Source organism: Semicossyphus pulcher, unplaced genomic scaffold, assembly GCF_022749685.1.
Source record: "Semicossyphus pulcher isolate SPU_LCO1_2020_fin unplaced genomic scaffold, fSemPul1.0.p SCAF_21, whole genome shotgun sequence".
In the NCBI taxonomy this organism is placed as follows: Eukaryota; Metazoa; Chordata; class Actinopteri; order Labriformes; family Labridae; genus Semicossyphus; species Semicossyphus pulcher.
In genome coordinates this window covers 8,904,991-8,930,189 of record NW_027211695.1, presented here as the reverse complement: position 1 = coordinate 8,930,189, position 25,199 = coordinate 8,904,991, and the positions used below count along the sequence as shown (strand labels likewise).

General features: G+C 40.1%; 2 protein-coding genes across 3 annotated transcripts; both read right to left on the bottom strand.

Moving 5' to 3' along the window:
• Positions 1–5,817: 5,817 nt before the first annotated feature.
• Positions 5,818–8,296, bottom strand: LOC138600994 (DNA damage-inducible transcript 4-like protein). Its single transcript, XM_069672558.1, has 3 exons — positions 8,192–8,296; positions 7,793–7,939; positions 5,818–7,266 (listed from the first exon to the last, which is right to left on the bottom strand). Exons 2-3 carry the CDS (start codon positions 7,881–7,883, stop codon positions 6,776–6,778), a joined length of 582 nt encoding a protein of 193 aa, XP_069528659.1. The 5' UTR covers positions 7,884–7,939; positions 8,192–8,296; the 3' UTR covers positions 5,818–6,775.
• Positions 8,297–14,384: 6,088 nt separating this feature from the next.
• Positions 14,385–23,635, bottom strand: LOC138600352 (mucin-7-like). 2 transcript variants are annotated; one of them, XM_069671719.1, is made up of 12 exons: positions 23,504–23,635; positions 18,788–18,859; positions 17,882–18,016; positions 17,682–17,789; positions 17,561–17,599; positions 17,426–17,446; positions 17,136–17,207; positions 17,006–17,047; positions 16,598–16,696; positions 16,462–16,486; positions 16,295–16,377; positions 14,385–15,286 (listed from the first exon to the last, which is right to left on the bottom strand). In XM_069671719.1, exons 1-12 carry the CDS (start codon positions 23,562–23,564, stop codon positions 15,273–15,275), a joined length of 771 nt encoding a protein of 256 aa, XP_069527820.1. In that variant the 5' UTR covers positions 23,565–23,635; the 3' UTR covers positions 14,385–15,272. The 2 variants fall into 2 exon arrangements, with proteins under 2 accessions (XP_069527820.1, XP_069527822.1); XM_069671721.1 differs by lacking the exon at positions 17,561–17,599.
• Positions 23,636–25,199: the final 1,564 nt, after the last annotated feature.

Here is a 25,199-nt window from a genome sequence, read left to right as displayed (position 1 = left end):
GGTCGCTTTCCTTTTTAGACTGTTTGCCTTCATCTGAGTATCGAATTTGTTTCTGTTATGTTAAGTTTTCACCTTTTTACTTCAGTCTTGTCTTTCATGTTTGTCATGTCAGCTTTTATTTTGTAGTCTCTCCTCTCGTTTCAGGTAACTTCATTTCCTGCCCTGGTGTTTTCCTGCCGTGGTGATTGTGATCCCCGCCCCTCATTGTTTCCAACTGTTTCCCACTATATCATATATAAAAGTCTGCGTCTACCCCTGTCTTGTGCCAGATCGTCGTTCGTGTGCCGTCCATGTCTACAGAGCCTTGTTCCAAGTTTGTTTTTTGCCATTTTGAATTTTGATTCTTCCAGCGTAGCTGTGATTATTTGTTGTTACTCTCTACTTAGTTTCCAGAATTTGAGCTGTGATTTTTCTGGAAACCAAGTAAAGAGTAACAACAAAAAATCACTTTTCTGTGTTGGTCAGCCATAGTAGATTACTGTTTACTCGCAACACTTGCAGAAACCAGAAGAGCAGCCGCTTCGCTCCGCCTACCCTCTCTGGCAGACCGACCACTGCTGGGTGATGAAAAACGCGTCACTAACTTGGTGCCGCTTGCGATTTCCGAGAAAGTCGCCACCAACTCCCAGTCTGTAATACTGCAAATGCAAAGGCTTTCATCAGTGGGCCATAGGCTCAATCACCATTGTGTTAGCCCATTCGGCGAAAGATAGTGACTTAACAGAAATGTATTCAAATTAAAATCTTCAAGATTATCACTTTAAACTAGCTGCTTATATATGTTTTCCTTAGGCACATGTCTTTGCACATGCTAACTACAGTCACAAATTCTCTTTCGTGATAGGAGCTTATTTACTGTGCAGAGCTATAAAGTTTAAATTATGTCAGAGCGAGAAAACATGCAGCTCAAAATGAATAATCTAATACAGTGCAAACACTGGGCCTCTGTTAACAATGACCGAAGCACTGCCTTCATGGAGTGCTTCTTGCTCTATTCATCAGTGAGTAGCAGAAAGAATTTCGTGCACCACATCTCTGCACCAAAGTTATGTTTTGGCACAGATTTCCAATCAATCCCATGGGAGCAGTTATATTAATGTAGGGTCCATTGTCATGGAGCGGATTTCACCCAGGCAACAACCTACTTCCAGTAGCTCCCCATAAAAGGTCAAAAGTGAGACGACGCCCACGTTTCAGATGCCAGAGAAATCCATGTTTGATTCTGCAGCTAGCATATGGAGGAGCTGTCAGCTCCAAACCTTCCAGAGGCAGCGTCCTAAATGAAGGTCACACACTGACCTGATAAACACTGTAGTGGCACTCAAATATCACTCCATCATGCTGCTGCGAATAGCATAGCAACATCTCAAAATACCCAGATTTTTTTAGAATTACACTGCTGTAGACCTGGCTGCTCATGTTGTCATTCAGTCTTTTAGCAGACGCTATAATGGTTATTTAAGATCTCTCTCCTGTTGCTACTTAGTTACTCAATAAATGGGTTTTACTTATATAATATTAATCTACCAAAGGAGGCATCAACATCATACGTAATTGCAGAACTGTTATAAAACACTTGAGCTACTTAAATGGCAAATAAAATTAGACCCCGAGTTCTTGGGAAGGTACCGTCTGTACTTTACACTGTGTAACGCTCAGGCCTCAAAGTATCTATGACCACACACAGCAATCAATTTTAAATCATGTGCTTGCAAACATTTTAAAGCTGTATTTAGATCATGCGTAGGCAGGCTGCTGAGATATCAAGGCAATCAACAGCTCATAAAGCAATATTTAAAGTGCTGAAATACACAGAATGACCAGACAAATTATCATGTCAATAGTCAAACTTATTTCATGTGTAAAATAAATTTGATTGCAGCTGACATCTTTAGTTACCTAGTAGGATAGCCCTTTATGTTTTAACAAGAGTCAAAATATGTTTTACTCTTTTTATCTAATGTGTGATAAGTATTATAATTTCTCTATAAGACTAGGCATGCTAGCTACCCTGTACAGGCACAACAGTGCTTTAAGCTAAATGCTAACGTTAGCATGTTAACATCCTCATAACAATGCCAACACCCTTTACATATTTTTCAGAGCCTCTCCTTCTCCTGAAATGAACAAACTGGTTTGCCATTCAAAGGTTAGACGTTAGCCACGATTAGCTGACAGTATTTGGAGTGACCGCAGAGCCGCACACGTGGGGGAGCGGCCGCACTGCACTGTCACTCCAAAGTTGTAGAAAACATGGCTGCTCTAGGATCAGTTTTTTGACCTTTGTATGTACGAGCCAGAATCGTCAGGATGTATCGGAATGGTAAGTTATAATCTGAACAACAACTTGACTCTAAGCTAGTGCAAGAAGGCAGCCTGAGTTGAATGACGGTGAATGACGATTGGTCGATTTCAGTGAAAGCAAGGTTCTATGTAGAAACATGCAGCTGTTCTGAACGGCCCATTTCAGAGGTGACCTTTTTAAAATGTAAATCTGGAAAAACATGGAATTATGCAGCTTTCACTTTTTCACTGTGAACAATAAACACCCAAAAATGTGAAACCCATGCAAAATATGAGAATATCCATTTAAAAGATCGGGGCCCTTTAAGCTAAATGCTAATGTTAGCATCAAAACTGTATAGAATGTTCACATCCTCATAAGAATGCTAAAGTCCTGATATCTAACATAAGAAGTATGTTTCCAGTTTTCACCTTCCCTGTGTAGAGTACACATTTTCTAACATTTTTAAAATGAACAAAAATAAACATAAACTTTAATAAAATTCTGCAGTAATTAATGTTTTGCTTGTGTTCCTGTGTTAGTTTAAATGCAATAGGCTACTTGATACTCCTGTCAGATTGCCCTCAATGCTGAGGCTTTTTAAGTGCTACTTGGCAATGCAAAGTAGATTTAAAATTCCACTCACCAACATTTGATGTTGCCAGTTCCAAAGGCAGCAAGAGACGAGGGTTTGAAAGATTTGAATTTCAATACCCAGAAATCATGTGGTATAACCTCAGTGACGAGCAGAAAGCAAGCTCATGTTTACCAAGCAGACGATTTAAAGAGTCCAACTCTTAGTGAATGGAAACTTTATTCTCTATCGTTTGGGAGTCAGGGGGAAAATAAGTAATTCTGTGATATTAAAAACAAATACATGTTACAGGTAAAGGTTTAAAGTGAAAACATTGCCTTTTAAAGAGCCGTGGGTCAGGAGGAAACATGGATCAAGCCCAGCTCAGAGTCAGGAACAAACAGGCCTATGCAGGGAATCTGACACCCCGTCGGGATAGAGATGACACTCAAAGCTGGTAAACATCTGTAGGCTGTCAATGCTACAGCATGCACTGCGTAGGTAGTGGTCATGTGCGATCAGTCAAAACGTTGTGATTGACTCTGCAGCTGTGGCAGGGAAAGACCCATTTCACAACAACACGGCACTGTCATTGATACCCACTCTGTGCGTGTTGAGTGAATCATGACAACGAAGAGAATCTCAAGTACCATCACTAGCTTCAGTGAACGAGCTGCCAACTCAGTAGAGAGCAGCACAGAGACCTCCAGTACTTTTCCATGAGCCTTGAGGCTAGATTTATTATGCTGGTGTGTCCCTCCGTAGAAGCATTTGATGCCTCTGCCTTTTTATGGACGCACAGCATAAACCAAGGCTGTAATGTATTATAAATGTCACACATTAAAAGTGACATAACAGCAATGATCTACATTAGGCTTAGTTGGATGTTGAAATTCAGGAGTTGACAGATAGCTTAGCATAGGTGTTAATGAATCTACACCATTTTAAATCATCTGGTTGCAGATAGTGTGAGGAATGGGCTTAACATTCAAGTACTGTTTTTTAAAGGTAAAGGGTTCATAATTGCATAACAGCTTTTTGCTTTCTTGCCGAGTTGACGACCATAGTCATCATATTTTTCCGTTAAATGTGATGGTAAACCAGCTGCTGGTTAGCTTAGCTTAGCATAAAGTGAAAGATGGCCTTGCTCTGTCCATTGGTCTAAAGGTGACTTAATTGGCCTACCAGCACATTTAAAGCTCACTTATGAATTTATTATATTATATTGTGTAATAAATGTTTGATTACTTAAAGATCCTGTAAGGAGTTTTTCACTGGTTATGAAACAGAGTGAAATGAATTCTGATTACTCTATTTGACCTACAAAAGCAAATCAGACCATCAGCGACAAGATTGATTATTTCTATACAGTTTTTTGGAATGCATGTATCCGCTGGTTGGGGGGTAGGTGTCAGACGAAGCAATTAGCTGCACGCTGCCTTTGTTTACATTTTCCCGTGAGTGATACATCTGACTGTTAAAGAAAGCAGGAGGATGAGATTTTTTGTTAAAAACCACCACTTAAGCACGTACAGGACAAAATCAGCAGAGATAAGAGGTATGGCTTTGTCCACAGGGGGCGCCATAATCAACACAAAGCAAGAGTTCCGCACAGTAGATTTAAGGAAAGTGAAGTTAACGTGCCCGATTCTTTTTTGGGTAGGCTAAGACATCCTCTGCTTGTTACCTTGCAGTGATGAGAAGAAAGGAAAAAAATTGTCTGAACGTAAAACTGCAACTTGTTCTTTACACTTAGCTAAGCTTAGCTAAACTAAGCTAAGCTAAGGGTATTCCTGGCTACTTCATATTAAAGGGAAAGATAAGAATGGTACTAAACCCCTCATCTAACATGTTTTTTTCCCAGTATAGAGTAACCTTATATAGGAATGTTGTATATTTCAATATGATCTACAGAAACAATGTTCTATATATAGTATATTATGTGGTAGGCTATATTTGCTAGCTCATCTCCACAGACAGGTCTTCACAGTGTTACTTTTCTGGGCTCAACAATGCTAACTTGTACTGACCCACATCAGCACAGCAGGCGAAAGTGATCAGGCGAGTGACGCTGAGTAAATGATCACTGCTGCTTTGTTCTCTCACAGTGACAGTGATGCAACATGATCATGTGCTTCTGTCATTAACCTACTGTAACCACGTCCCCTTTTGTTTGGGCATGAATGACGTGACAGTTTAATTGGTAAAACTATTATGTAATCACTATAAAGTAGTACACCATGAGGTCGATAGCTTACCTTATTTAGCCTCGCACCATGCATGCACTTACAAAGATAAGAGGTTGCATTGGAGAAAAGGGTCAGCAGCACAAATGTTATTACTACAAATGCCCCACGCAAGTGTCACAATTTTTAGTTCATCTGGATCTCATTTGTGTAGCTCACAGTGGCCCACAAGGTCACTATGGAGATGCCTCCATTAAAGACAGTGGGAGAAATGTCACACAAGCTCTGCAGATTTGCACAACAAGCAGCTGATGTGCTTATTTAAACAGCTACAGCAGAGCATGTGCAGAAATGCTGCTTACGTGCAGTCTAGACCTGGTGTGTCTTAGGGGCAGGTTAAAATCAATACTGATGAGTGTAAGGACTCACATGGTCAAATAACAGTGCCAAGAGTGGTAAGATTCATTTTCATAAGACTTTAGTTTAAAAGAGGTAACCAAAGGTTAGTCAAGTTATCCCAAATAAGTTACATTATGCCTTCAGTGACTGCTTGAAGCTTTAAGTGAACCAGTAAATTCTTGCCATTCTAGCCTAAACCATGAATAATAACTGCATTCTTTTATATCCTCAGTTTCAAAAGCTCGCATTGTCCCCCTGTTGCTGGCCAACTCGAGGCCTGCGGGTCATAACCAGAATATGCACAGTAATGTACTGTGACTGCTGCACCAACAAAATGATTCAGTTTGCACAGAATAAGGAGTACAAATACAAAATTTAAGGTTTAAACGTTTTATTGTCTAATAGACAAGACATAGTTTCCTTCAACAGGAAGTTCAAAGGTTTTAAAAAAACAACTGTAGGGAATTCACCAAAAATCACAAATTACCAGTTGGAACCCCAGTAATTTCTTCTAGTCCCAAATAACATTAAAAACAAATTAGCTTTTACATTTGGGTGAACCATCCTTTTAATTATGTATTAAGGCTCTGCATTGAAAAGATGTTTCTGAGGGAGGGGGTATAAAAATAATTACATTAAAACATTCAGACAAGACGTACACATGTGATCTAAGTGAAAAACGTACATTTCTATGACATTTAAGGCATCAACATTGCCATAGCGTGAGAAACCCACACCACGACAGCAGCATCGTCACAAGACAGTCATTCCTAAAAAAAAACATCCGCAGCCCTGAAAACAACATTGCACAACTAGCTACATATGGCCCCCAAAGACTATTTTCAGTCTCCTATTCTAGCCTTGGTGTTAACTGTCGCTAAACACATTCAATGTTTCTGGAAACACGCAGGTGCATCAACAAAGTGGCGAGTGTCTTTAACAAAGTGTACCCACAGTATGTCCCTCTCAAACATTGTTTTACATTCATCTGCAAAATGGACAATTTTAAAAATTGTTTGAGCGACAAATGCTCCGATAGAAAAGAAAAAAGAAAAAAACCCACCCAGAATATTACAATTTACTGATAAAAAAAGCACTTTAGAAACACTTAAGCCAAACCAGAACTATAAGGCTCATTTATGCAAAAGCTTTTAACCCTTTTAACATCCCAAAGTCCCAAACTGAACCGACTGGCTACTAAGAGTTGAACTGACAAACTATTGTACAAAAACACTGTAGAAAACATGACACCACTGGAGTGTCATTTACATTTGGGCAGAAGTGCGTTTGCCCACAGGAAACCCGATATCCCACTCTAATCCCTCCCATAGTTCAGCACTCCTCTATCACGGTACCAGCCGAAGAGGAGTACAACTTTTTCTTGACCAGCCTGAAACCTGGACTCAGTTTAAGTACGTGCCTGAAAGTCGGGGCAAAGCATGTTCCCATAAAAAGGAAGTCCCTTAGGCTGGGCCAGGCTGTGCCATCCTGCTTGAACACAAGAGTCAGCTCAAATGTGGGCACCACGGTGGCATCGTACACGATGCGCTCCAGCCGCTTGCAACCCTTCTCCAGCTCCAGGTGGATGTAGAGGACACAGCCACGAAGCCCGCAGGGTTCGCAGGATGCCAGCCGCAGGACTTCGCGAGCTATCCTTCGAGTGAGCTTCTCTGGTACCAGCACAGAGGAGCAGTGCAGCGTTGTCTTCTTGGCTCGTGACAGGCAGTTTTCAAACATCTTAGCCAGCTGTTGACAGGTTTTGTCCTCTGTGACTTCTGCATTCCTCTGGGGTTCAGCCAAGCAGTGATCCCAGAAGTCCAGCTCTGGGAAAACAATGCATGTTTTTTTCAAATTCAAATAAACATGTAAACCGCTGGGTAATACCTGCTATTTCAAGACGACAACATGCACAAGTCAAACTAAGGCTTTTCTACAAATGAAGGGATTGAGGGAATTTATCTGCTTTTGCATCCCCTCTGATTGCAGTATGTGATATAAGACAGCAAACTCATGAGAAACCGATGGATAAACATTATAAACAGATTGCTTAACTGTTCATATCGATGAGATTTGAATCAAACCAATCACAGAATAGATTTTGCAATACAATACTTTAGCATACGACAGAAAGAAGCAGTTAGATTTGCTATTATGATAGTCAGTCTGCTGTTTTGCAGGCAAGCTAAAGGGATGACTTCATCCTCTGTTGACTACTCTCCCCGCCCCCCGCCCCTCCACTGCTGCAGCCATGCACCACACCGGGATAAACAAGCACACAATTGGAAGTGTCCAGCAACTTGCAGGTTATACATTCTGACAAAATCACACAGAAAAAGCCAGTACTCTTACCTTTCTCAATGCACGCCTGGTCATATCTTCTGTCACCTACGTCTGAGATGCATTCGTTGCTTTTGGTTTTTAAAGTGCTTGTAGCAACCATGGTGGCAGTCTTGATTTTTCAGGAGTGGGCTGTTCCTGTGGTTTTGGCAAAGCTGCCTGAAAAAATAAAGAAAAACGACATAGCAGCGTCAAAGCAAGGGTCGAAGCGGGTTGTTTTCGCTAAATAAGAGGCAGGTGGCTCATTAAGGTAACGTTAGCCACGTTAGGCTGTGCTGTAAACCGTTTAAACTGTCAAAATTAGCCATTAACATCATATCCCGGCTGAAAACAACACAGAAGTTTAGCTGTAATACTTCAGCGGTTCATTTCTAGCTAACAGCAATCTGCTCTGAATATTAAATTACTCACCTTAAATATTAAAGTGCAAAATAATTTACTTTCGACGGTTTCTCATAAATTAATTCACACGCGCAAACCGTTTTCTCTCCCACACTGACACACACATACAGACATACAGACAAACTGCAGCGACAGGCAAAACTTCTATGGAATATTTATACATTCCTCCTACTCAGCTGACTCGAGGGTTTGACCAATCAGAGCCCGCCTCGCGACGTAAACGCAGCCCTTCCCTGATTGGCTGCGAAACAGCGTTCAAATTAAATGATTGACCAATGCTTGGGGATCATTTTTTCTGTTGCTACATGGACGTGGTAACATGCTAGCTTAAGCATGGGACGTGAAGTTAGGTACTTGCTTTGAAAAGGGAAGATTGTGGGATTATTCCACAGCAATTTGCCCACAGGGGGTCAGTTATCCACTTGTTTAGCAGGATATGAGTATCTGATAAACATTTAACAGAACTGACACCATCACACCACCACGAGTCATATTTGTCTAGCAAATAAGACAGATGCACAAACAGAAAACATACAAAAAATACTCACTAAAAGATAAATCAGTGACATTTTGTACAGCTTTCAACACCTACTACATCTCCCATGATGCTTTGACAGTGAAAGCTATTTTGTAACTGTAGGGATCTTGAAAGTAGAGATATGTGCATGAATATGGAGTTTCTTGCACCGAAAGTTTAAATATTCCCCCGAAATAGAAGCTCAGAGAATAAAGTCTATTCTGAGCTGCATTCACCTCCGACATGCCCGCAATTATGTGCAAAATAAACAAAACCCTTTCCCAGATGGATGTATAAAAAAAGAGATAAATCAAAATAGACATCTGTGACCTATTTCCTGTTTACCAGAGGTTCCTTAATAACATTTGGAACAAATTGACATGGTTTATCGAGCCAAAATGTCTCATCTTACTGTATGTGTATGTGTATGTGTTTGTGCATGTACATTTGGCAGGTAAATCACTGAGCACAGTTGTTCAGCTGTTCAGCAGCAGTTTATCCTTCATCACACACGGTCTCCACAGGATTCTTCTCCCAGTAACTGGATCTGCCTCCTCTTACCCCCAGCAGCTCTGCTGGCTAAAGGGTAATGGAATCTAGTGGGCGAGAGGGAGCGAGAGAGAGAGTGCTTTCCTTCAGTCACATGTGGAGAACTAGATATACCTTAGAAGAAAAGTCACATGCTTTTGCAAGTGTGACTGCCTTTGTGGATGCAGGTATATTCTGTGGAAAGTGCTAGATCAGCAAGGCTTTTGTAGAAGTTATGTGCATCATACTTTGATAATGACGGGGGATCAAGTTAAGTAGTCAGGTTTGATTTATTTAAGTAGGTCAAGGCAATATGAGCTGGTTTTAATTCAAATACATTTAAGTATTGTAACTAAAAGTTTCCTGTATGTGTTACCTGTAAGTGTACTGTACTTAGAGTGTATTTTAAAGTTGCTGTTGCCAAGAAATTAAGATTTGAAGTGTCGAAAAAGTAATTGGCTGCCTCTCTTTGATCGAATCAACTCTCAGCAAAAACAGTCAAATAAAGCAAATCATTTTAAGCCCCTTCATTAAATTTTTTCTTCTGTTTCTTCTGAAATCATTAAAATGAATAAAAGCAATGTTGGATTTTTGGTCATTCATCAGCCGCAATGTATTCATAAGCAGGTGTAGGGACCACAATTCAAACTATAAACGGTCACTATGAGTTATTTTACACACGCGCTGAGGTGTCCTAGTTATTTGTTGTACATGCATACGTCATTTCATGATTTAAGAGCTCTTGAATAGGCCTTATCCTAGACCATCATGCCACGATTAAGATCTGCACTCCATGACAGTTCTATTTTAACAAGGGTTTGACCTAAATATATACGTTGTAAATGTAAGGTCACCACAGCTGCTGAGAAAGCATCTTTTAGACCCAGTGGCCCAAATGTTACACTGCATCATAAAGACTTAACAAGCAGGACTAGATTTGTAAAGACTGACATCGATTCAGGTGAACAAGTAGGTTGAAAAGAAAATGAGATTGAATATTTTTATTACCTTGAAAAGCCTGAACTTCACTTTAACACTTTTATTTAGCAGTAGGAATAAACTTTTTATAGTACACACAGTTTTAGGTTAGTGTCTATCTCTTGTCTGCAGATGAGGTCATAATTTGCAACAATGTGGGTTAACTGCCCATGCAGGGTGAAAATGCAGTCGTGCAATGTCTACAGCAGATGTATTTAATCATAAAGCAATAAATTCAAGGCAATAAAATGACCATATTCACCTGTGAGAGCAAAATCACTCCATGCAAGGGTAACAGGTAAAAGATTGCAGCAGAGAAATCATTCGGGAACCTATCAGAATGCTATCTTTAGAAAAAAAAGCAAACTGAGTGACTCTTATCTGCACAGTAGTGAAGTCTTTCTGGGATGCAATCATCCCGACACAAAGTGATAAGTGTGCAGAAAAAGAAAGTAGATAAACTGTTAACAAGACAATGTAGATATTTCTGAGATCATTAAAGTTTGAGGTCCAGGACTGCTTTTTTTGGACCGACCTTGCCTGAGCTGGCAGAGTGGCAGAGTGTTGTAAGAAGGCCAGTATGACCTCTAAACATGGAACACAAATCTGCAGCTTAAAGCTTAGGGGGACCAATAGTATAATGCTTAAAGATCAATGCATGTGTTGCTGCCTGTGCTTAAGATGTTTCCCATGTCTCTGTATTCAATTCTGCCTCATTAAAAACTTTGCGTTCTGATGTTTGTCTGCAGCTTTCTGTCACACCTTCCAAAACTTGTTCAAGACCTGCATTTCACTAGTTAATAGCAGTAAAATTAATCTTACTCTGTCTCTGAGGGTAGTAATACTAAACACCTTTGCATTTGACCTTCACGCCCTGCTGGTAAGCCAAGTAAGCCAAAATCTCCAGTCGAATTTCCTCCATGTGCCAACCCCCGTTTCCCTGTAAGAAGCAAAAGATAAAAGGTGTTCTGTTTCAGGTCACTAAGCCATCGCAGTTCAGATGAACCCTCAGTTGAACTGCCGGTATGCAGGCCTGGCACTGCTCCCCGCTCAGTGAAACGTGCCTCTTGTCGCTCCCTCTTCTCTCCCCCACCATGAAATTTAACAGGGGAGACTTTTTGCTGAGTTGCATTTCTCTATCTCAGCTGGAGATAACCGGTTGCATGTGCGGGAGTCTTCCTCGTGCATACCAGAGTTCTGCTGCTTTAGCAGACAGCTGGCATGTCTCAAGCAAGGAAGTTAAGCCTCTCAGGGGAAAAGGTTGAAGAAATGTCACATAATAACCTTATCCCTGTTAGAGTCAGCAGACTAAATATTTCCTCATATTTACCCAGATAAATCTTGTATAAATCTTCTTGTACACTGCACGTCCTCTATAACTGATCTTAATTTCAACAGGACAGGATACAGTTATCTGTAATATTCATTGTGATACCTACTGTTAAGTGGTAAGTTTATAATTTAGGATATGCAATAAGTTCCAACAGTACCACAAATCAATAAATCAACCTTAATTTATACCCTCATTTACAATTATAATAAGCCAATTAAAAAAGCAGTTATAAGACAGACGACAGGCGATATAAGAACCAGAGGACAGGCTGATAAAAGGCCATTAAAGTCACAAAGACTATTAAAAAGTTGAATAAAAAAATAAAATTTAAAAAAGCCGAATATTAAAAAAAAAGGTAAATGTGAAAAAGGAGTGACTGTACAGAAATGTCCCTGCAATTAAAAAGACCAGAGCCAATATGTCAAAAGGATCTTGGATTTATGGCAGGAAGTGATCTAAAAATGCCAGATTGGTTACAAGAAATGCAAGAAGTAAGTTTATCCATTACTGAATTGAACATATAAATTATCTTACACCTTTGAAACTGTTTCAAATGGGCCTAACTAAGCACAATAAATGTTTGAAATGTAATAAACAGGTAGACACATTCCTCTATGCTCTATGGCAGGAGTTTTTAATTGGTGGGTCGGGACCCAAAAGTCGGTGGCGAACAGTTTTCAGTGGGTTGCAGATGTGTGCTTGGAAAAAAAAAAACAGTTGTGGCAAAAAGTCGATGCTGCGCTTTTATTTTAAAGGACATAGGTTTCCTTTGACGTGCATTAGTAGTGTAGTTTAGTTAAACTCCATGTATCCACTGATTGGGTAATTCCAGCTACAGTTACATTCTGGACACTTGGTGAGCCCTACAGTGGTTGCATTTATGATGCAGCTTTTAGCATTTATAAGTAAAGGGGATATTTTCCTCTTATGCACTGCAACCATTTTGGTCGACTATTATACTGAAGTCTTTTTCGAGGCTGACATACTGGGATGTTTCGTTCTGTCTCAGGTCCAAACTGCACCATTTTTCATTAAACATATTTGAGTGATTGAAAAAAACTTGGGTCACGATGTATCATGTAGGAAGTGGTGGTGGGTCCTGAGGCGAGACCAGTTGAGAACCACTGCTCTGTGGGAGTGCCCAATGGTACTACCTCTCTGGAGGGTGGTCATGAAAAGTCTTGAAGGGTAGCTTAAACAGCCTCTTCCAGATCCCCCCCCCAATTATGTTTGTTGGGTGACAAATCTCTTGTGCCACCAGGCATTACAAAAGCAGAGTCTGGACTGATGGTGACGGGCTGTGTTGTTGCAGCTAGGCTGATCCTGCTCAACTGGAAGAGCTCACGGAGTGGCTTATACTCATGACAGAGACGGCTGCCTTTGAAATCATGATTTCTCGGGTAAATAATGTCCAGAGCAAAACTAGCCAAATATGGAAGGCCTTTATGGCCTATATTAGAGGTGCAACACATTAAAGAGCACATGCAACAAGGAGCAGTGTATGTGCTATGAAACTGTGTGTGCATATATTGATGTATGACCTATTTGGGTGCCTGGGTGTTGGTCTTTTGGTCTAATTTACTGCTTCCTCAATGTAAAACAGTTAAAAAGGGAATAGTTATTCACTATAATATAAATGTTTAGCTCCCATTATTGTTGATGAATCCAAAACAATCTGCAGATGCCATTTTCTGATGTAAATTTTAACTAAGCCAAGTTATGTTTTCCCCACCGAGAAACACTCCAAAGGGAGCAATTTTCATATCGCTAAATGTTAAATTTTCCTGCTGTGCTGCAAACATTACAGCTTGAATGTGTGGAAATTGCCTCCATTAGTTCCCCGAAGCATACAGCAGCTTTCCATCAATGCGACTGCTGCATTGCAAAGGCAGTAATCTGCAGGGTTTAAGTTTGTAAGCACTCGATTGAACATTTATAATGATTTTGCACTGTAAGAGGCTTTGATGCATGTTAAACTTGAGAGTGAAAGTAGTCTAAAGAGGGAGAGTTAACATTGTAAGTTGTGTAGTGAAGCTGAAGGAGAAGGGGCCTGGCATGACACCCTGAATGTAACTCAGCCCATGCCACAGCTGCTGAGGCATTATCGTGGTGTGTGTCGGGCCTGCTGCCAATCTGCTCTCTGTCTCTGTGCGCCCACCGTCGAAGCTGCGACAGGCTCAGCTTACAAAGGCCACAGATAGCGCCGGTTGTGTAAATTCATTCAAACTGAAGGTCATGGTAACAAAGTAGCAAAAGTCATTTGAATTTACACTATAAAATTTAAATTGGTGCTATAAAACCACTGCATAAAGATGTATTGAGATGTGTGTCTGACCTGCAATGAACGAACATAGTGTTATGAAGATCAAACAGAGAGACGGAGTAAGTTTTTTACACTGGTGTCTAAATGTCACTCCTCTGTCAACAACCTAATGAAACCTCTCCGCAATAAACACCAGCTCATGAAGAGAGGGCACAAAAATGGTTGCTGTATCTGTCTTGTGTTGTGCGTCAGCTCCCTCTAGGGGTGAATAAGTGAAATGACACTGTTGATGATCAGACAGTGCTGTTCAGTACACTACACTTCGTTTACAGGTTATAAAAAGAAAGAAAATAGCAGGTTGTAATCAGTCTAAGCTGAGGCAAATTTGAGAACAGCCCTAAATGATAAATAAGAGGCTAAAATGTCCAGTCAGTTACTTTAAACAGCATTTTTCAGCTAAAATGATGTCCACGTAAAATATGTCACAGATGTTTGAAAAAGTATCCACAATAAGGTTACGTAACTATTGAAAGGTTCACATATGTGAGATTAAATCTGAAGAACAGAAGCCGCACAACAACACTATTTTCCAGTGATTTATTGAGGAAATATAGGTGCAAAAAAACAAGTTCCAGCCATAAAGTAGTTCCAGTGTTTTTAAATACAATCACCTGCGACTGCTTTACTTATTTCTTGTGCTTCAATGTTATATTTATCTTAAAACTGCAATTACAGCAAACCTTCCATATAACTTCCTTCTAACTGAGTGTAGCTACTTGTAGATGTAGAATTGGGGGTGAATGTGCAGTGAACATTGTCTTCAAAAATGTTTCTGATGAAGAAACAGATGCTGGAATAATAATTACATCCTTTAAAGAAAGACATGTCATACATAAAAAAAAGGACAAACGAAGTACACCTCAGCAGAACCTGTTCTTTAAGCATCTTGACATTGAATGAAACGCAAAACCACATTATAATCTACAAAATAGTTGAAGACAAATACATGATGAGTAAAACAACAATCAAATGATAATTATAATTCTTAAACCATGAAATGAGAAGTAATTAATTACATCATAATGTGATGGATCTGAGGTCAGTGCACTGAAAAGAAAACATGTTCACAAAGCTGTGTTTGAGCTCGTCTTTTTCAACATCATACAGAAATAAAAAGATAAAGTTTTCACTATAACCCACACCTTATTATGAATCTGCCTACATTAGCCTGTGATACCAATTCAAAGAGATGCATAAGGTCTGTAGGAACATATTGTGGGTGAAATAAGCTGACTGATCACAGTCACAAACCCTGCTTTAAAACGACAGATTCATACATCAAAACGGCTGTTTAACACTTTTCTGCTTAAATCAAAAACATCTAAACTGTTCCTCCAGACCACCATCAGTGTGTGGGCGACTGGTGTGACTCATCCACTGGCCCATCTTGATGTTGCAGTCGTTTCTTTTTTTATCTCGCAGCAGCTGGAACACACATAACAACAGATGAAACCAGACTGGGATCAAAAAAAGCTCTTTGTGATTAAAAACCTTTATCCAACCTGGAAACCAATTAGATGCTAACTTTAATGTACATAAGACCCTATATGAGATAGTTGTACGGCAGTTAAGGCTTTAATAATTCTCCCAATGTTTTCTGAAACCAGTTTAATCCAGGCTGCCTTGGATTTATCACATCATTATATAACATTACATTTCAGACTGTTTGGGGGAGTCATAATAACAATGGTACCTGATGATATTGATTTCTAACAACTTGCTCACTGAGTTAGTAAAAAATACGTTTTAGTTCATGAGCATGGGATTATGGTTTTATCTGTGTTGAGGGCAACAAGTGTAACCTGGTCTGCAGTCAGATAAGAATGTATAAAGCTGAAATCCAAAGAAATCCAGTAGTCTGTAACAACATAAACACTTTCTTCCTCAGCAGAATTCCTAAAGCATGACTCCATTTCCCTCTGAAACCTGCAGACAAGTCATCCAGCCCTGATTGTATTGGGGAAGGAAGGTAGGACATTTACTGCCCACATTTCTTTTTTTTTCATGGGTGGGGTCAAAGGGTACGAAGTCTGTGTACAAACCACATGTGACACATGCACACTTGTGGATGTGCACATGCATTAAACCTAACATAAACACGCACACGTCTGCAGCGTCTGGGACGCACTGACATTTACTGGCCGCACAATAGCTCCCGTCCAAAATAATCTGTGTTTATGTTAGGAAGTCCCTATCTTTCAAGCCCTGCTGCTTGTTGGAGGGCGGGGGCGCGAAATCACAGGAAACACCTTCTGTTGCCCAGCAAAGCCCCAAAAGCCTGTGCAGCACAATGAGATATTAAAAGCCGGTTACTTCCCTGTGATAATTGCAAAACTGTGTGTGGAGAAACAGCTTGACCAAGTGATGGAAGAACGCACAAACAGGAGGAACTTGGAAGGAACTCTCGCAGGAAATAGATGGAAGGCTGCTCACCGTTTTCTTCTCCGCCTGATGACTTCACTCCGAGGAGCATGACTCCATCTTTGTTGCTTTCGGGTCTGCTCTGGAAAGATGCGCTGTGGAGAGTTACAGAGACAAAGTGATGAGTGCTTTAGTTGTTCACACACCTATTAAATACTGTCAATACAGAGTTAACCTACTTCTCAGTTCCAGTATCGAGGGTTTCTGTTGAATACAAGAAGAAGAGAAGACATTAAAAAATATCTAGTGCAAAGCATCCATATCAGAGTTTATAGTATAAAGATGCAGTTAAAGATGCAACCTTCTTGTACGTACCTGTGTGATTGTGGACCTTCTTGCTTTTGAATTTGAGCACAATGGCAGCAGCAGCTCCGACCAGAAGGACCGGCAACAGAATCCACCACAGCCTTTTGTCTGAGGGTACAGTTAGACCATATAATGTAGCTTTAGTATTTTAGTGCCAATAATCATCATCACTGTAGGTTTAATATTTTAAAACTTGCCAATCCTTCTTAAAAAGATTAAATGTCCAAAAGTGCAAAGTTTCAGATGATCTGTACAGATATTGCCGGTATGGTTTGATGGGATGGACGATGACTTTTGGCTTTGTACAATGTGTAACTGGAACATAAGAAGATCTGCTACATCAATAGTCTGATTTGGATTAAATCACTAGCAGAATAAATCCAGCAGAGAAGAGGTTAATAAAGTTACGTGTAGTACCTGACTTGGCGACAGCTTTGTCCTCACTTCCTTTCTGAGAACCTTTCAAAACAATGTTTTTTTTAATTAACTTCCTGTTTTGTCATACTGAACGACATGATGACAGGTATAGATTAACAGTATAACTTACCAAGTCCTTTCTCTGTGTCTGTTTCTTTAAAAGTTTTTGGCATCTTGGGAGGTGGATCGGTTTGCTGTAATGCTATCAAGAAATTTTTTAATCAATTAGTAGCAAAAAAACAATCAACATTTTCATGGTTGAAGCGTTCCAAATGTACACCATTAATATCTCACAGGTCTAGCAATAACAATAACTAATAGTAAAAATAATATAAAGAATAAAAGAAGAAAAATGGAGGAGTTTGTTCCATGCAAGATAAAACATGAACAATCTTAATGTATATGATAAATGTACTTTACCTGGTGCTGTACTGGTCACACCTACAAAAAGGAGAGAGCAGTTTATCTTAGTATTAACTTAAACTTACTGTTTATGTCGAGATTTGTCTTCCTCTAAAATGAACAGTATTTAACATTAAAATTTCTTGTATTTACCTTTGCCTGTGTTTTGCTTTTCAGTACTTTCAACACCTCCTAAAAATACAAATCACATCTACAGCTATGCATCAACACCAAACCAATTTAAAAAGGCAAATAAATAAAGAGAATTTCTTACTTTCACCAACTACAACTACAGGTGTAGTGGGCCCATTCTTCTGGCCTGTAGTTGCTGCTGTAGGTTGATTCTTCTCAGTTGCTGTTGGGGCTATATGCTTTGCATGACCTAGATTAAAAAAGGGTAAATTAAAGGCCTTTTTTTCTGGAACATGGCTCCAGTCCAGGTTACTTTAAAAAACAAAACAAAAAAACACTTACCAGTCAGAGGAGTTTTGCTGGTGTCAACATGAACAATGGCGGGAGATACATGGGCAGTTGTAGGTTCTGCTTTTGAGGCTGTTGTTGTGGGTGCTGCTGTTGAGGCTGCTGGGTTTGTTGAAGGTGTTGTTGGTGCTGTCAGTGTAAGAAAAAAAGAGAGAAAAAGATGTGAAAATAGTTAATGAAATGAAAAAACAGAACTCAACAAGGTTGTTATTGTTAAAGTTGTTATTGGCTCAACAGGAAAAACTTTACACGTTGATCAGCCCACAGAGCGGTTTGTTTACTACATAAAAAAATTGGCTTTCACTGACTTTTACGTTTCTCTTTGTATCACTTTATTTAAAAGTTTAGCTCAACATATATTTATTTGCTTACTGTCCTTTAGTAAAATGTGAAGATTAAAACAACCCTAAATCATCATCTATCTGTTAAAGTAAGCAGCATGTAAGCTAGCTAGCTAGCTAGCTTAGTGCAAAGACTGGTAAGAGGAAGAAACAGCTTCCTATTTAACATTTACTGTATTAGTTGTTACATCTGTGCAAAAAAGAACATATGTCATGTAAAAAAAAACTGCAATTTGATGTTTTCTGGGTGATATTCATCAGCTATAAATGCAGTTAGCATGTAAACAGTTAGCATTGAACTGTTGTCCTTACAATTTGAAACACAGGCATATAACAAGTTAATTACTGAGTTTTGGAGGTGCTGGCTGGTGGATTCTGACATCTTCAAACGGAGCAAAAACAGCTGCTTCCCTCTGTCTGTGATTCTGCTAAGCTAAGCTACACGGCTATTGACTTAACCTTATTTTATACGCATATATGAAAGTTGAAGTGATCCTCTCTTCTTACTTTCTAAGATGTAGAGCTTTATTGCCGTACTTAAATGTTTTGCCATACTTACCCAGCATTGTTACTGGTGATGCTGTTGATTGAGGTGGTTCTTGCTTGCCCACAGCTGGATCATTTGATGAAACTGTAAAGCAGAAACAAAACGGTTTGAACACTGTAAATGTGTGACGGGTGAAAATCAGCAGCTTCTCAATGTGGTTTTGAAAATCTTCATGGAGGTTCATTGATTTCTAAAGACTAAATCTGTTGCTGTGGACATTGTTTAAACAATTGTGTTATCTAGGAATTCTTAATACATCCATCATGACAACACCAGCTTCAGTTTGTCTATGTAAACCATTTCCGATGACAGATTCTCTATTTTAGGTCCACGGTTCCATATTTTCATTGTTCCTGTTTGGCACAGCTTTAAAGCCCAGAGTCTGAGACAAAGGCGTGCCCTTGCTCTGAGTGTCACACTGGGGATGAGAATGTAAGATGGTTGAGGTGGATTTCCTCTGTTCCAAGTGCTGCAGCAGTGTGAAGCTGCATCCTGTCCCTCACACACCATTGTTATCCCCTGACCTGAGCAGCCGAGCTTCCTGTCTTCACCGCTGTCAGCCATGATGCCATATGACATTTTTCACACCAGAGCCGTCACTGAACGCCTGAACTGCACGTTTAAGGAAGACTGCATGCAGCTTGGTCCGGCTTTATGAGCCTCAACAGAAAGGAAAAGCAGGTTTGAAGACTTTTTGGATGTCAAGTGTTTTCAATCAAGTCTGAGTCAGGGTTCAAGTATTCCAGAGGATCTCAGGTCTTTTAAATCATTAAAAACAAGGCAAGTTCAAGAGTTTAAGTATTTTAAAGCGACTCTAGTGTCAAGTCCTTTGAGTCATTCAGACACATCTAATCGCATGTCCTTTTATCTATTTGAGACCAGAGAAGTTCCTCGGGCACTGTGTCACAAGTCTCAACTCAAGTCTCAATTTCTTACATCATTGTTTCCTGAACTGTGGTAGGTGGACCATAGGGCGGACAGGAGTTGTTCCTTATTGAATGCAAGGGCCCCGCGGTTAGGACTCACAATTTCACTCCAAGTGGCCCAACTCCTTCACCTAAAACCTCCCAAAAGGGCTTTTAATTTTGTTACAGAGAGCAGCTTTTACCTATACATTTACCATTACAAAGATATGAAAAAAACAACAATGATTATTTAAATATTTTAGAAATTAAGTTAAGCTGTATCTCAATTCAGGGGCTGCATCCTTCGAAGAATGCGAAGAATGAGTCATCCGTAGCCTGCGTAGATCGTTAAAGCTGAACGTAAATGAGACGGTCTGGTCTATGGAGGATTTCCTGTTTGCGTCACGCGCTGTTACCGCCTAAAACCTTGCATCAACAAACGCGGCTCCTGTCACCTAGCAACAGGTAGCTAACTGGCTAACTAGCTATCATAGCTAACGTCGCGTAACTTAACATATTATTTTAAAGATAATTTATTTCAAGGTTTTTTTACCACTGAGTTGAAACCCAAAACGTTTGCATTTAAAAGTGTCTTCTTCAGCTGCTTAAGAGTCCGCCATCTTGTTTGAGTTGGTGCATAGCGATAGTCTTAATTATTTAACAAATAAACCACATGGATTTGCGAAAACAAATCTGCACTACAGGAAAAGACAGCCTATACACAGGTGCAGGACAGTTACTCATCAAGTCCATAATAAATGTCCATTGAAATTCACTTCGATATTCATCTTTTCCCTAACAGTGCAACTCGGAGTATACCTCAATGAACATAAATTTAACATAAACATCTTAAACATAAAATATATACTGGCCGACTTATGCTTAACTCACAGCATACAATGTACCTTATATTCACCTTTTCATCTTACAGTTAAAAATAGTTGCTAACAGGGCTCCATACATATCTTACATAAAGCTTATCTAATATTGTGAAATTTACAGTTGCATCTGGAAGTATCCAAGGTGGAATTGCTGGTAGTGGTACTTGTAGTGTTTAATTGCGCTATATTAAATTATATCGCTCTTTGGTTCAATGTCCGCCCAAAGCTTTTTGTTTTCCTACTCTCCTTCTCCCAACACGGTTTTATAGTGATTTGTGTGGGTGTTCTTAGCTGTGTGAGCTTATCAGACAGGCAGCCATTTGTACAACCTACAATACAGTAACATTGTATTTCTCTAGGGTCTAACTACCCTGGTTACATAAACTAGTAAGTAATCTTTCGTCATTTGGGTTCAGTCCAAATTTATTATTTTGGATTTTGGAGCAAATGATAAGTCAACTCCGAATGGAGTTTGGTTACTCATTTCACCACCAGGGGAATACAGAGGAGAAGAGTCTAGTTAGAGACTTAGGTCCCTGTGATGGGAGTCGGCGTGTAGCAGGAGTAGCAGGCGCCTTTCAATGGCAGAGTGTAGTGGGTGGGACAGAGTGTAGACCTGGATGAGGGCGTTCAGGTAGGCAGGAGCCGTTTTTGTAGCTGTTCTGTAAATGAGCAACAGGGTTTGAATTTGATGCGAGCGGCAACTGGGAGCCAGTGGAGGGATATGAGCAGTGGAATGACGTGTGCTGTTTTGGGTTGATTGAAGACCGGTTGCTCTGCTGTGTTCTGGATCATCTGCAGAGGTTTAAATGTGCATGCAGGAAGACCTGCCAGTAGGGAGTTGCAGTAATCAATGCGTGATATCACGAGAGCCTGTACCAGCAGTTGTGTTGCATGCTCTGAAAGGTAGGTCCTGATGTTGTGCAGGGCAAATCGACATGAACGAGCAATCGAGGCCAAATGAACCTTAAAGGTTAGCTGGTCGTCAATTGTGACACCCAGGTTCCTGGCAGACGCAGTGATTCTGTTACCGACATTTGTGCCGTGTGGCCCGCTTAAAGCCAGACTGATTTGGGTCCAACAGATTATACTTGGACAGGAAGTCAGTGACTTGATTAAAGACTGTGCACTATAACAGCATAAAAGTTGATAGGCAAGTCTTTAAAGGTATTTATCAAACTTTTCTTTATGTCCTGTGGAAAAAAAGAGACGATAAGGTCGAGTTATAAAAGCCTGGGCCGGGAGAGCTGCACTCAGGGCGAGGGTGTTTCCTCCAGATGTTTACTGCTGTAGGCTGGAAACAGAATTGTTGCCAGTTGGGACGTTTGGGTCTCAGGACAATGATCTGTTGTCTCTGTGAGAGAGGGGGGCACTTTGGTTCCCACTGGCTATCTGCTGTGAGATCACCTATCTGCCCGGCGCAGAACAGTTACAAGTTCTTTTTGGCTCGGAGCAAGGAAAACAAACACATCAAGAGCCACCCTGTTTTTCCTTTCCTTCAACCAGGGGACGCTCCTTCGTCAGCTTATCACCGGGAGTTTTCACTGCAGAGGTTGTTATTTTTTTGTCCTGATATATTATATTCATGATTAAAAAAATATATTCTACCTTCAGATAAAAAACAAAAAAAGCAAAACAATAAAGCACTTGTATTCTCGTCCGTGCACACAGACAAGCACAGAGCTTATCTCAGCCTGAATGAACGGAAATACACTGTTTGAGTGGACGTCTCCGAGGTACCGTTCAAAGTGTGAGCTTCTTTTGAACAACACTGTGATCTTTATCTTTGCACATACCAAAACAAAACTAAACGACAGTAGAAAAAACAAGGTTAAAACTTTGAAAAAATGTTTTCTTCCTGCATAGCACAAAAAGATCAGGGCCTAGTTTTTCAGATGTGTCTGATCGGACTCTGGCTATGGGATCAAATCTTGAGAATGGGTTGTTCAAAAGACAGAAAGGATTCTGAAATCTTATTAGATCCAGTGATCCAGTTGTAGTTTTTTTTCTGAGTCGTGTCATTAAAAACTTTTAAGTAGGATTAAAAAGTCTGGATTATCCTGATCCTGGCTGAAGGCTGGATTCAGGCTGGGTTTTAGAGAGAAAATGTAAAACTTTTAATTGTTCAAACAATATAGAATGTTTTACAATGTAATTTATACTGTAGATATTTTTATGTTTTGCACTTGTTGTAGTATTGCTTCAGTGACACAGTAGATAAGGCAGACATTTGGTTATCTTGTCTGTGTCTGGATAAGGTTTAGCCAATCCGCTTTTATTTTGAAAAACCAGGACAAAAGGGGGATGGATTAGCTGATCCCACATATCAAAAAATGGGATTTCCAAATTTGTATGATTTAAATCTCACATTCTGATCATTCTTTGTCTCATCAACTTTATGGTAAAAAAAAATGGTAAAATGGACTGTACTTATATAGCGCTTTTCTAGTCTTTGCGACCACTCAAAGCTGTTTTTACACTACATATCATATTCACACACACATTTATACACTGATGGCAGAGGCTGCTACGTGAAGTGCCCAACTGTCAATCAGATATCACATTCATACCCGTTGGCAATGCCACCGGGAGCAATTTGGGGTTCAGTGTCTTGCCCAAGGACACTTCGGCATGTAGCCTGAGGGAGCTGGCGATCGAACCTTCGATCTTCCGATTGAAAGACGACCCACTCTACCACTGAGCCACAGCCGCCCCCATGTAAATATTTTGTAACTATAAGATTATTATTAGTTTAATAATAGATAAGAAGAATAGATTAAATTTAGCTTCACAGATGAGTAAAGGTTGCAATTTTTGAATCCTGGCTGCACTGACAACACACAAAACCAAGGTGGATTGTAGAGTTCAGGACCCTTAAAGGCCCTATTCTTTGATATCTAACTGAGTTTATCTGCCCCAAAAAGTTACTATGGTTTTCCTACCTGGAGAGAAGTTGTGGACAGATGCGAGCAGAAGCAGCACAGCAACCCTGATTGTCTTCATGGTGACTCTGCAGCCGTGAACTCCTCCGACTTCTTCCTCAGACTCCAGCAGACTGACCAGTGGAAAAGGTGTCCGAGCTCGGGCGCTGCGCTGCTGATGCTTATTTTGGCACTTCCTTTAGATAAAGAAAGAGCAGGAAATACACTTCCTGACGTAAAGTGGGTGGCTGTGGGGACCGGCAGAAGGCGGTCGGTGGGTGCAAACCTGAGGCGATTTTACTGGAATTTCAGATTGGTGTTTGAATGCAACGCCAACTCCCTCCACTTATTTTTTCCTGCTCTGACACAACTTAACCAGTTAGGAGGAGACTTGGACTCACCCACCTACCTAGATGGTGCATAAACAAGTTGATGTGTGACGCAAACCCAAGAGTGTGATGCAAAAAAAGAGTTGTATGTATGTATATAATTATACTGTATAAGATGAACAGAGATGTAAAGTGTTTGGAAAAAGTGGTTTTGGCACTGATTCAGACGCTTCATCCATGGAAAACAGACAGGAACTACTTGCATCATATTTCAGATCCATACTAAGCGTAACATTTATGCATCAAAACAAACAAATATGGAATTACAAATCTGTTTGTTTTGTTAAAAAAAAGTCCAAGAGCCAAGTCTTGATTACTGGGATTACTCACTGTTTATGTAACAGAGCCTCCACACAGCATGGGTGTGACCTCAGATGGCTCACCATCCGGAGTGTTGAGGCGACCTATAACTGTAAGCTAAATCTACTTTCTACTTTTGAGGTATATTATTAGTTTAAAGGTATAATAAGTAGGATTTTCCTAGAAAAATAAAATATAGACTTTTACAAATATAATATCTAAATCATCCCTTATGGGCCTCTATACATGTGTGTTGGTGAGTGTGTGTGCAGACCCTTGTGAGACCCTTCCCTTTGCATCTATTCTGTTGTTTTGCTTTACACGGGCCGTTTTCAGAAGGGGCGCTGTTGTGGTTCCCTGAGCCAATCACGGCGTATAGGTGAGTGTGGGAGTGGTTCAAATTAGCAACTGGGCCCCATTCAGAGCAGCGAACATGGCGAAAGAGCGATGCAGAGTTGGCCTTCTTTCTGTTGGACAGGTAGGTGCCTCAAACCAGGTAGGACAAGCTAACCAGCAGTTAGCATGCTAGCGCAAAGCTAACTGTGATGCTGTCGGTGTTAGTCGGCGGGGTGGGCGAGTTTGAGTGTTGTTGTTGAAAAATCCTACTTTTTATAGCTTTAACTTCCAGATATATTTGGAATAAACCTCGATATGGCCGATTATAAAGGGTTATGGACACCGAGGACAAAACAAAAAGAGGCTTACTGCTGCTACACTTTCATTGTCTATTTCAAGAAATAATTGGTCTTCAGATTGTCCCTCTGAGGCTACAAAATCAAGCTCCTGTTTTTTGGCCTTCCCGAAAAAAAAACAGGATGCCAGAGTTGACTTCCTTTCATTTGAGCATTGTGTTTAATTTGAGCTGAAGAGACTCAAGAAAGAAAGCAGGGACAACAAACTGTAACCTGCTTTGTTGAATTTTTTAAGTTATGTCGGAGTTTTTTATTTATTTAGGGAACTACTTCAGAAATTAGTTTATTACTTAAGAAAAATCCAGTCCTCTGCATTGTAATCTACAATTTATCATT

Bases quoted from the DNA above. Each gene is read 5' to 3' on its own strand.
- LOC138600994 (XM_069672558.1), bottom strand. From the start codon at position 7,883: ATGGTTGCTACAAGCACTTTAAAAACCAAAAGCAACGAATGCATCTCA. The intron at 7,267-7,792 runs GTAAGAGTACTG...TTGTTTTCCCAG, and splicing joins CCAGGCGTGCATTGAGAAAG to AGCTGGACTTCTGGGATCAC.
- LOC138600352 (XM_069671719.1), bottom strand. From the start codon at position 23,564: ATGAAGACAATCAGGGTTGCTGTGCTGCTTCTGCTCGCATCTGTCCAC. The intron at 18,017-18,787 runs GTAAGTATGGCA...TTACACTGACAG, and splicing joins ATCACCAGTAACAATGCTGG to CACCAACAACACCTTCAACA. The intron at 17,048-17,135 runs GTAAGTTATACT...TTGTTTTGAAAG, and splicing joins AGACACAGAGAAAGGACTTG to GTTCTCAGAAAGGAAGTGAG.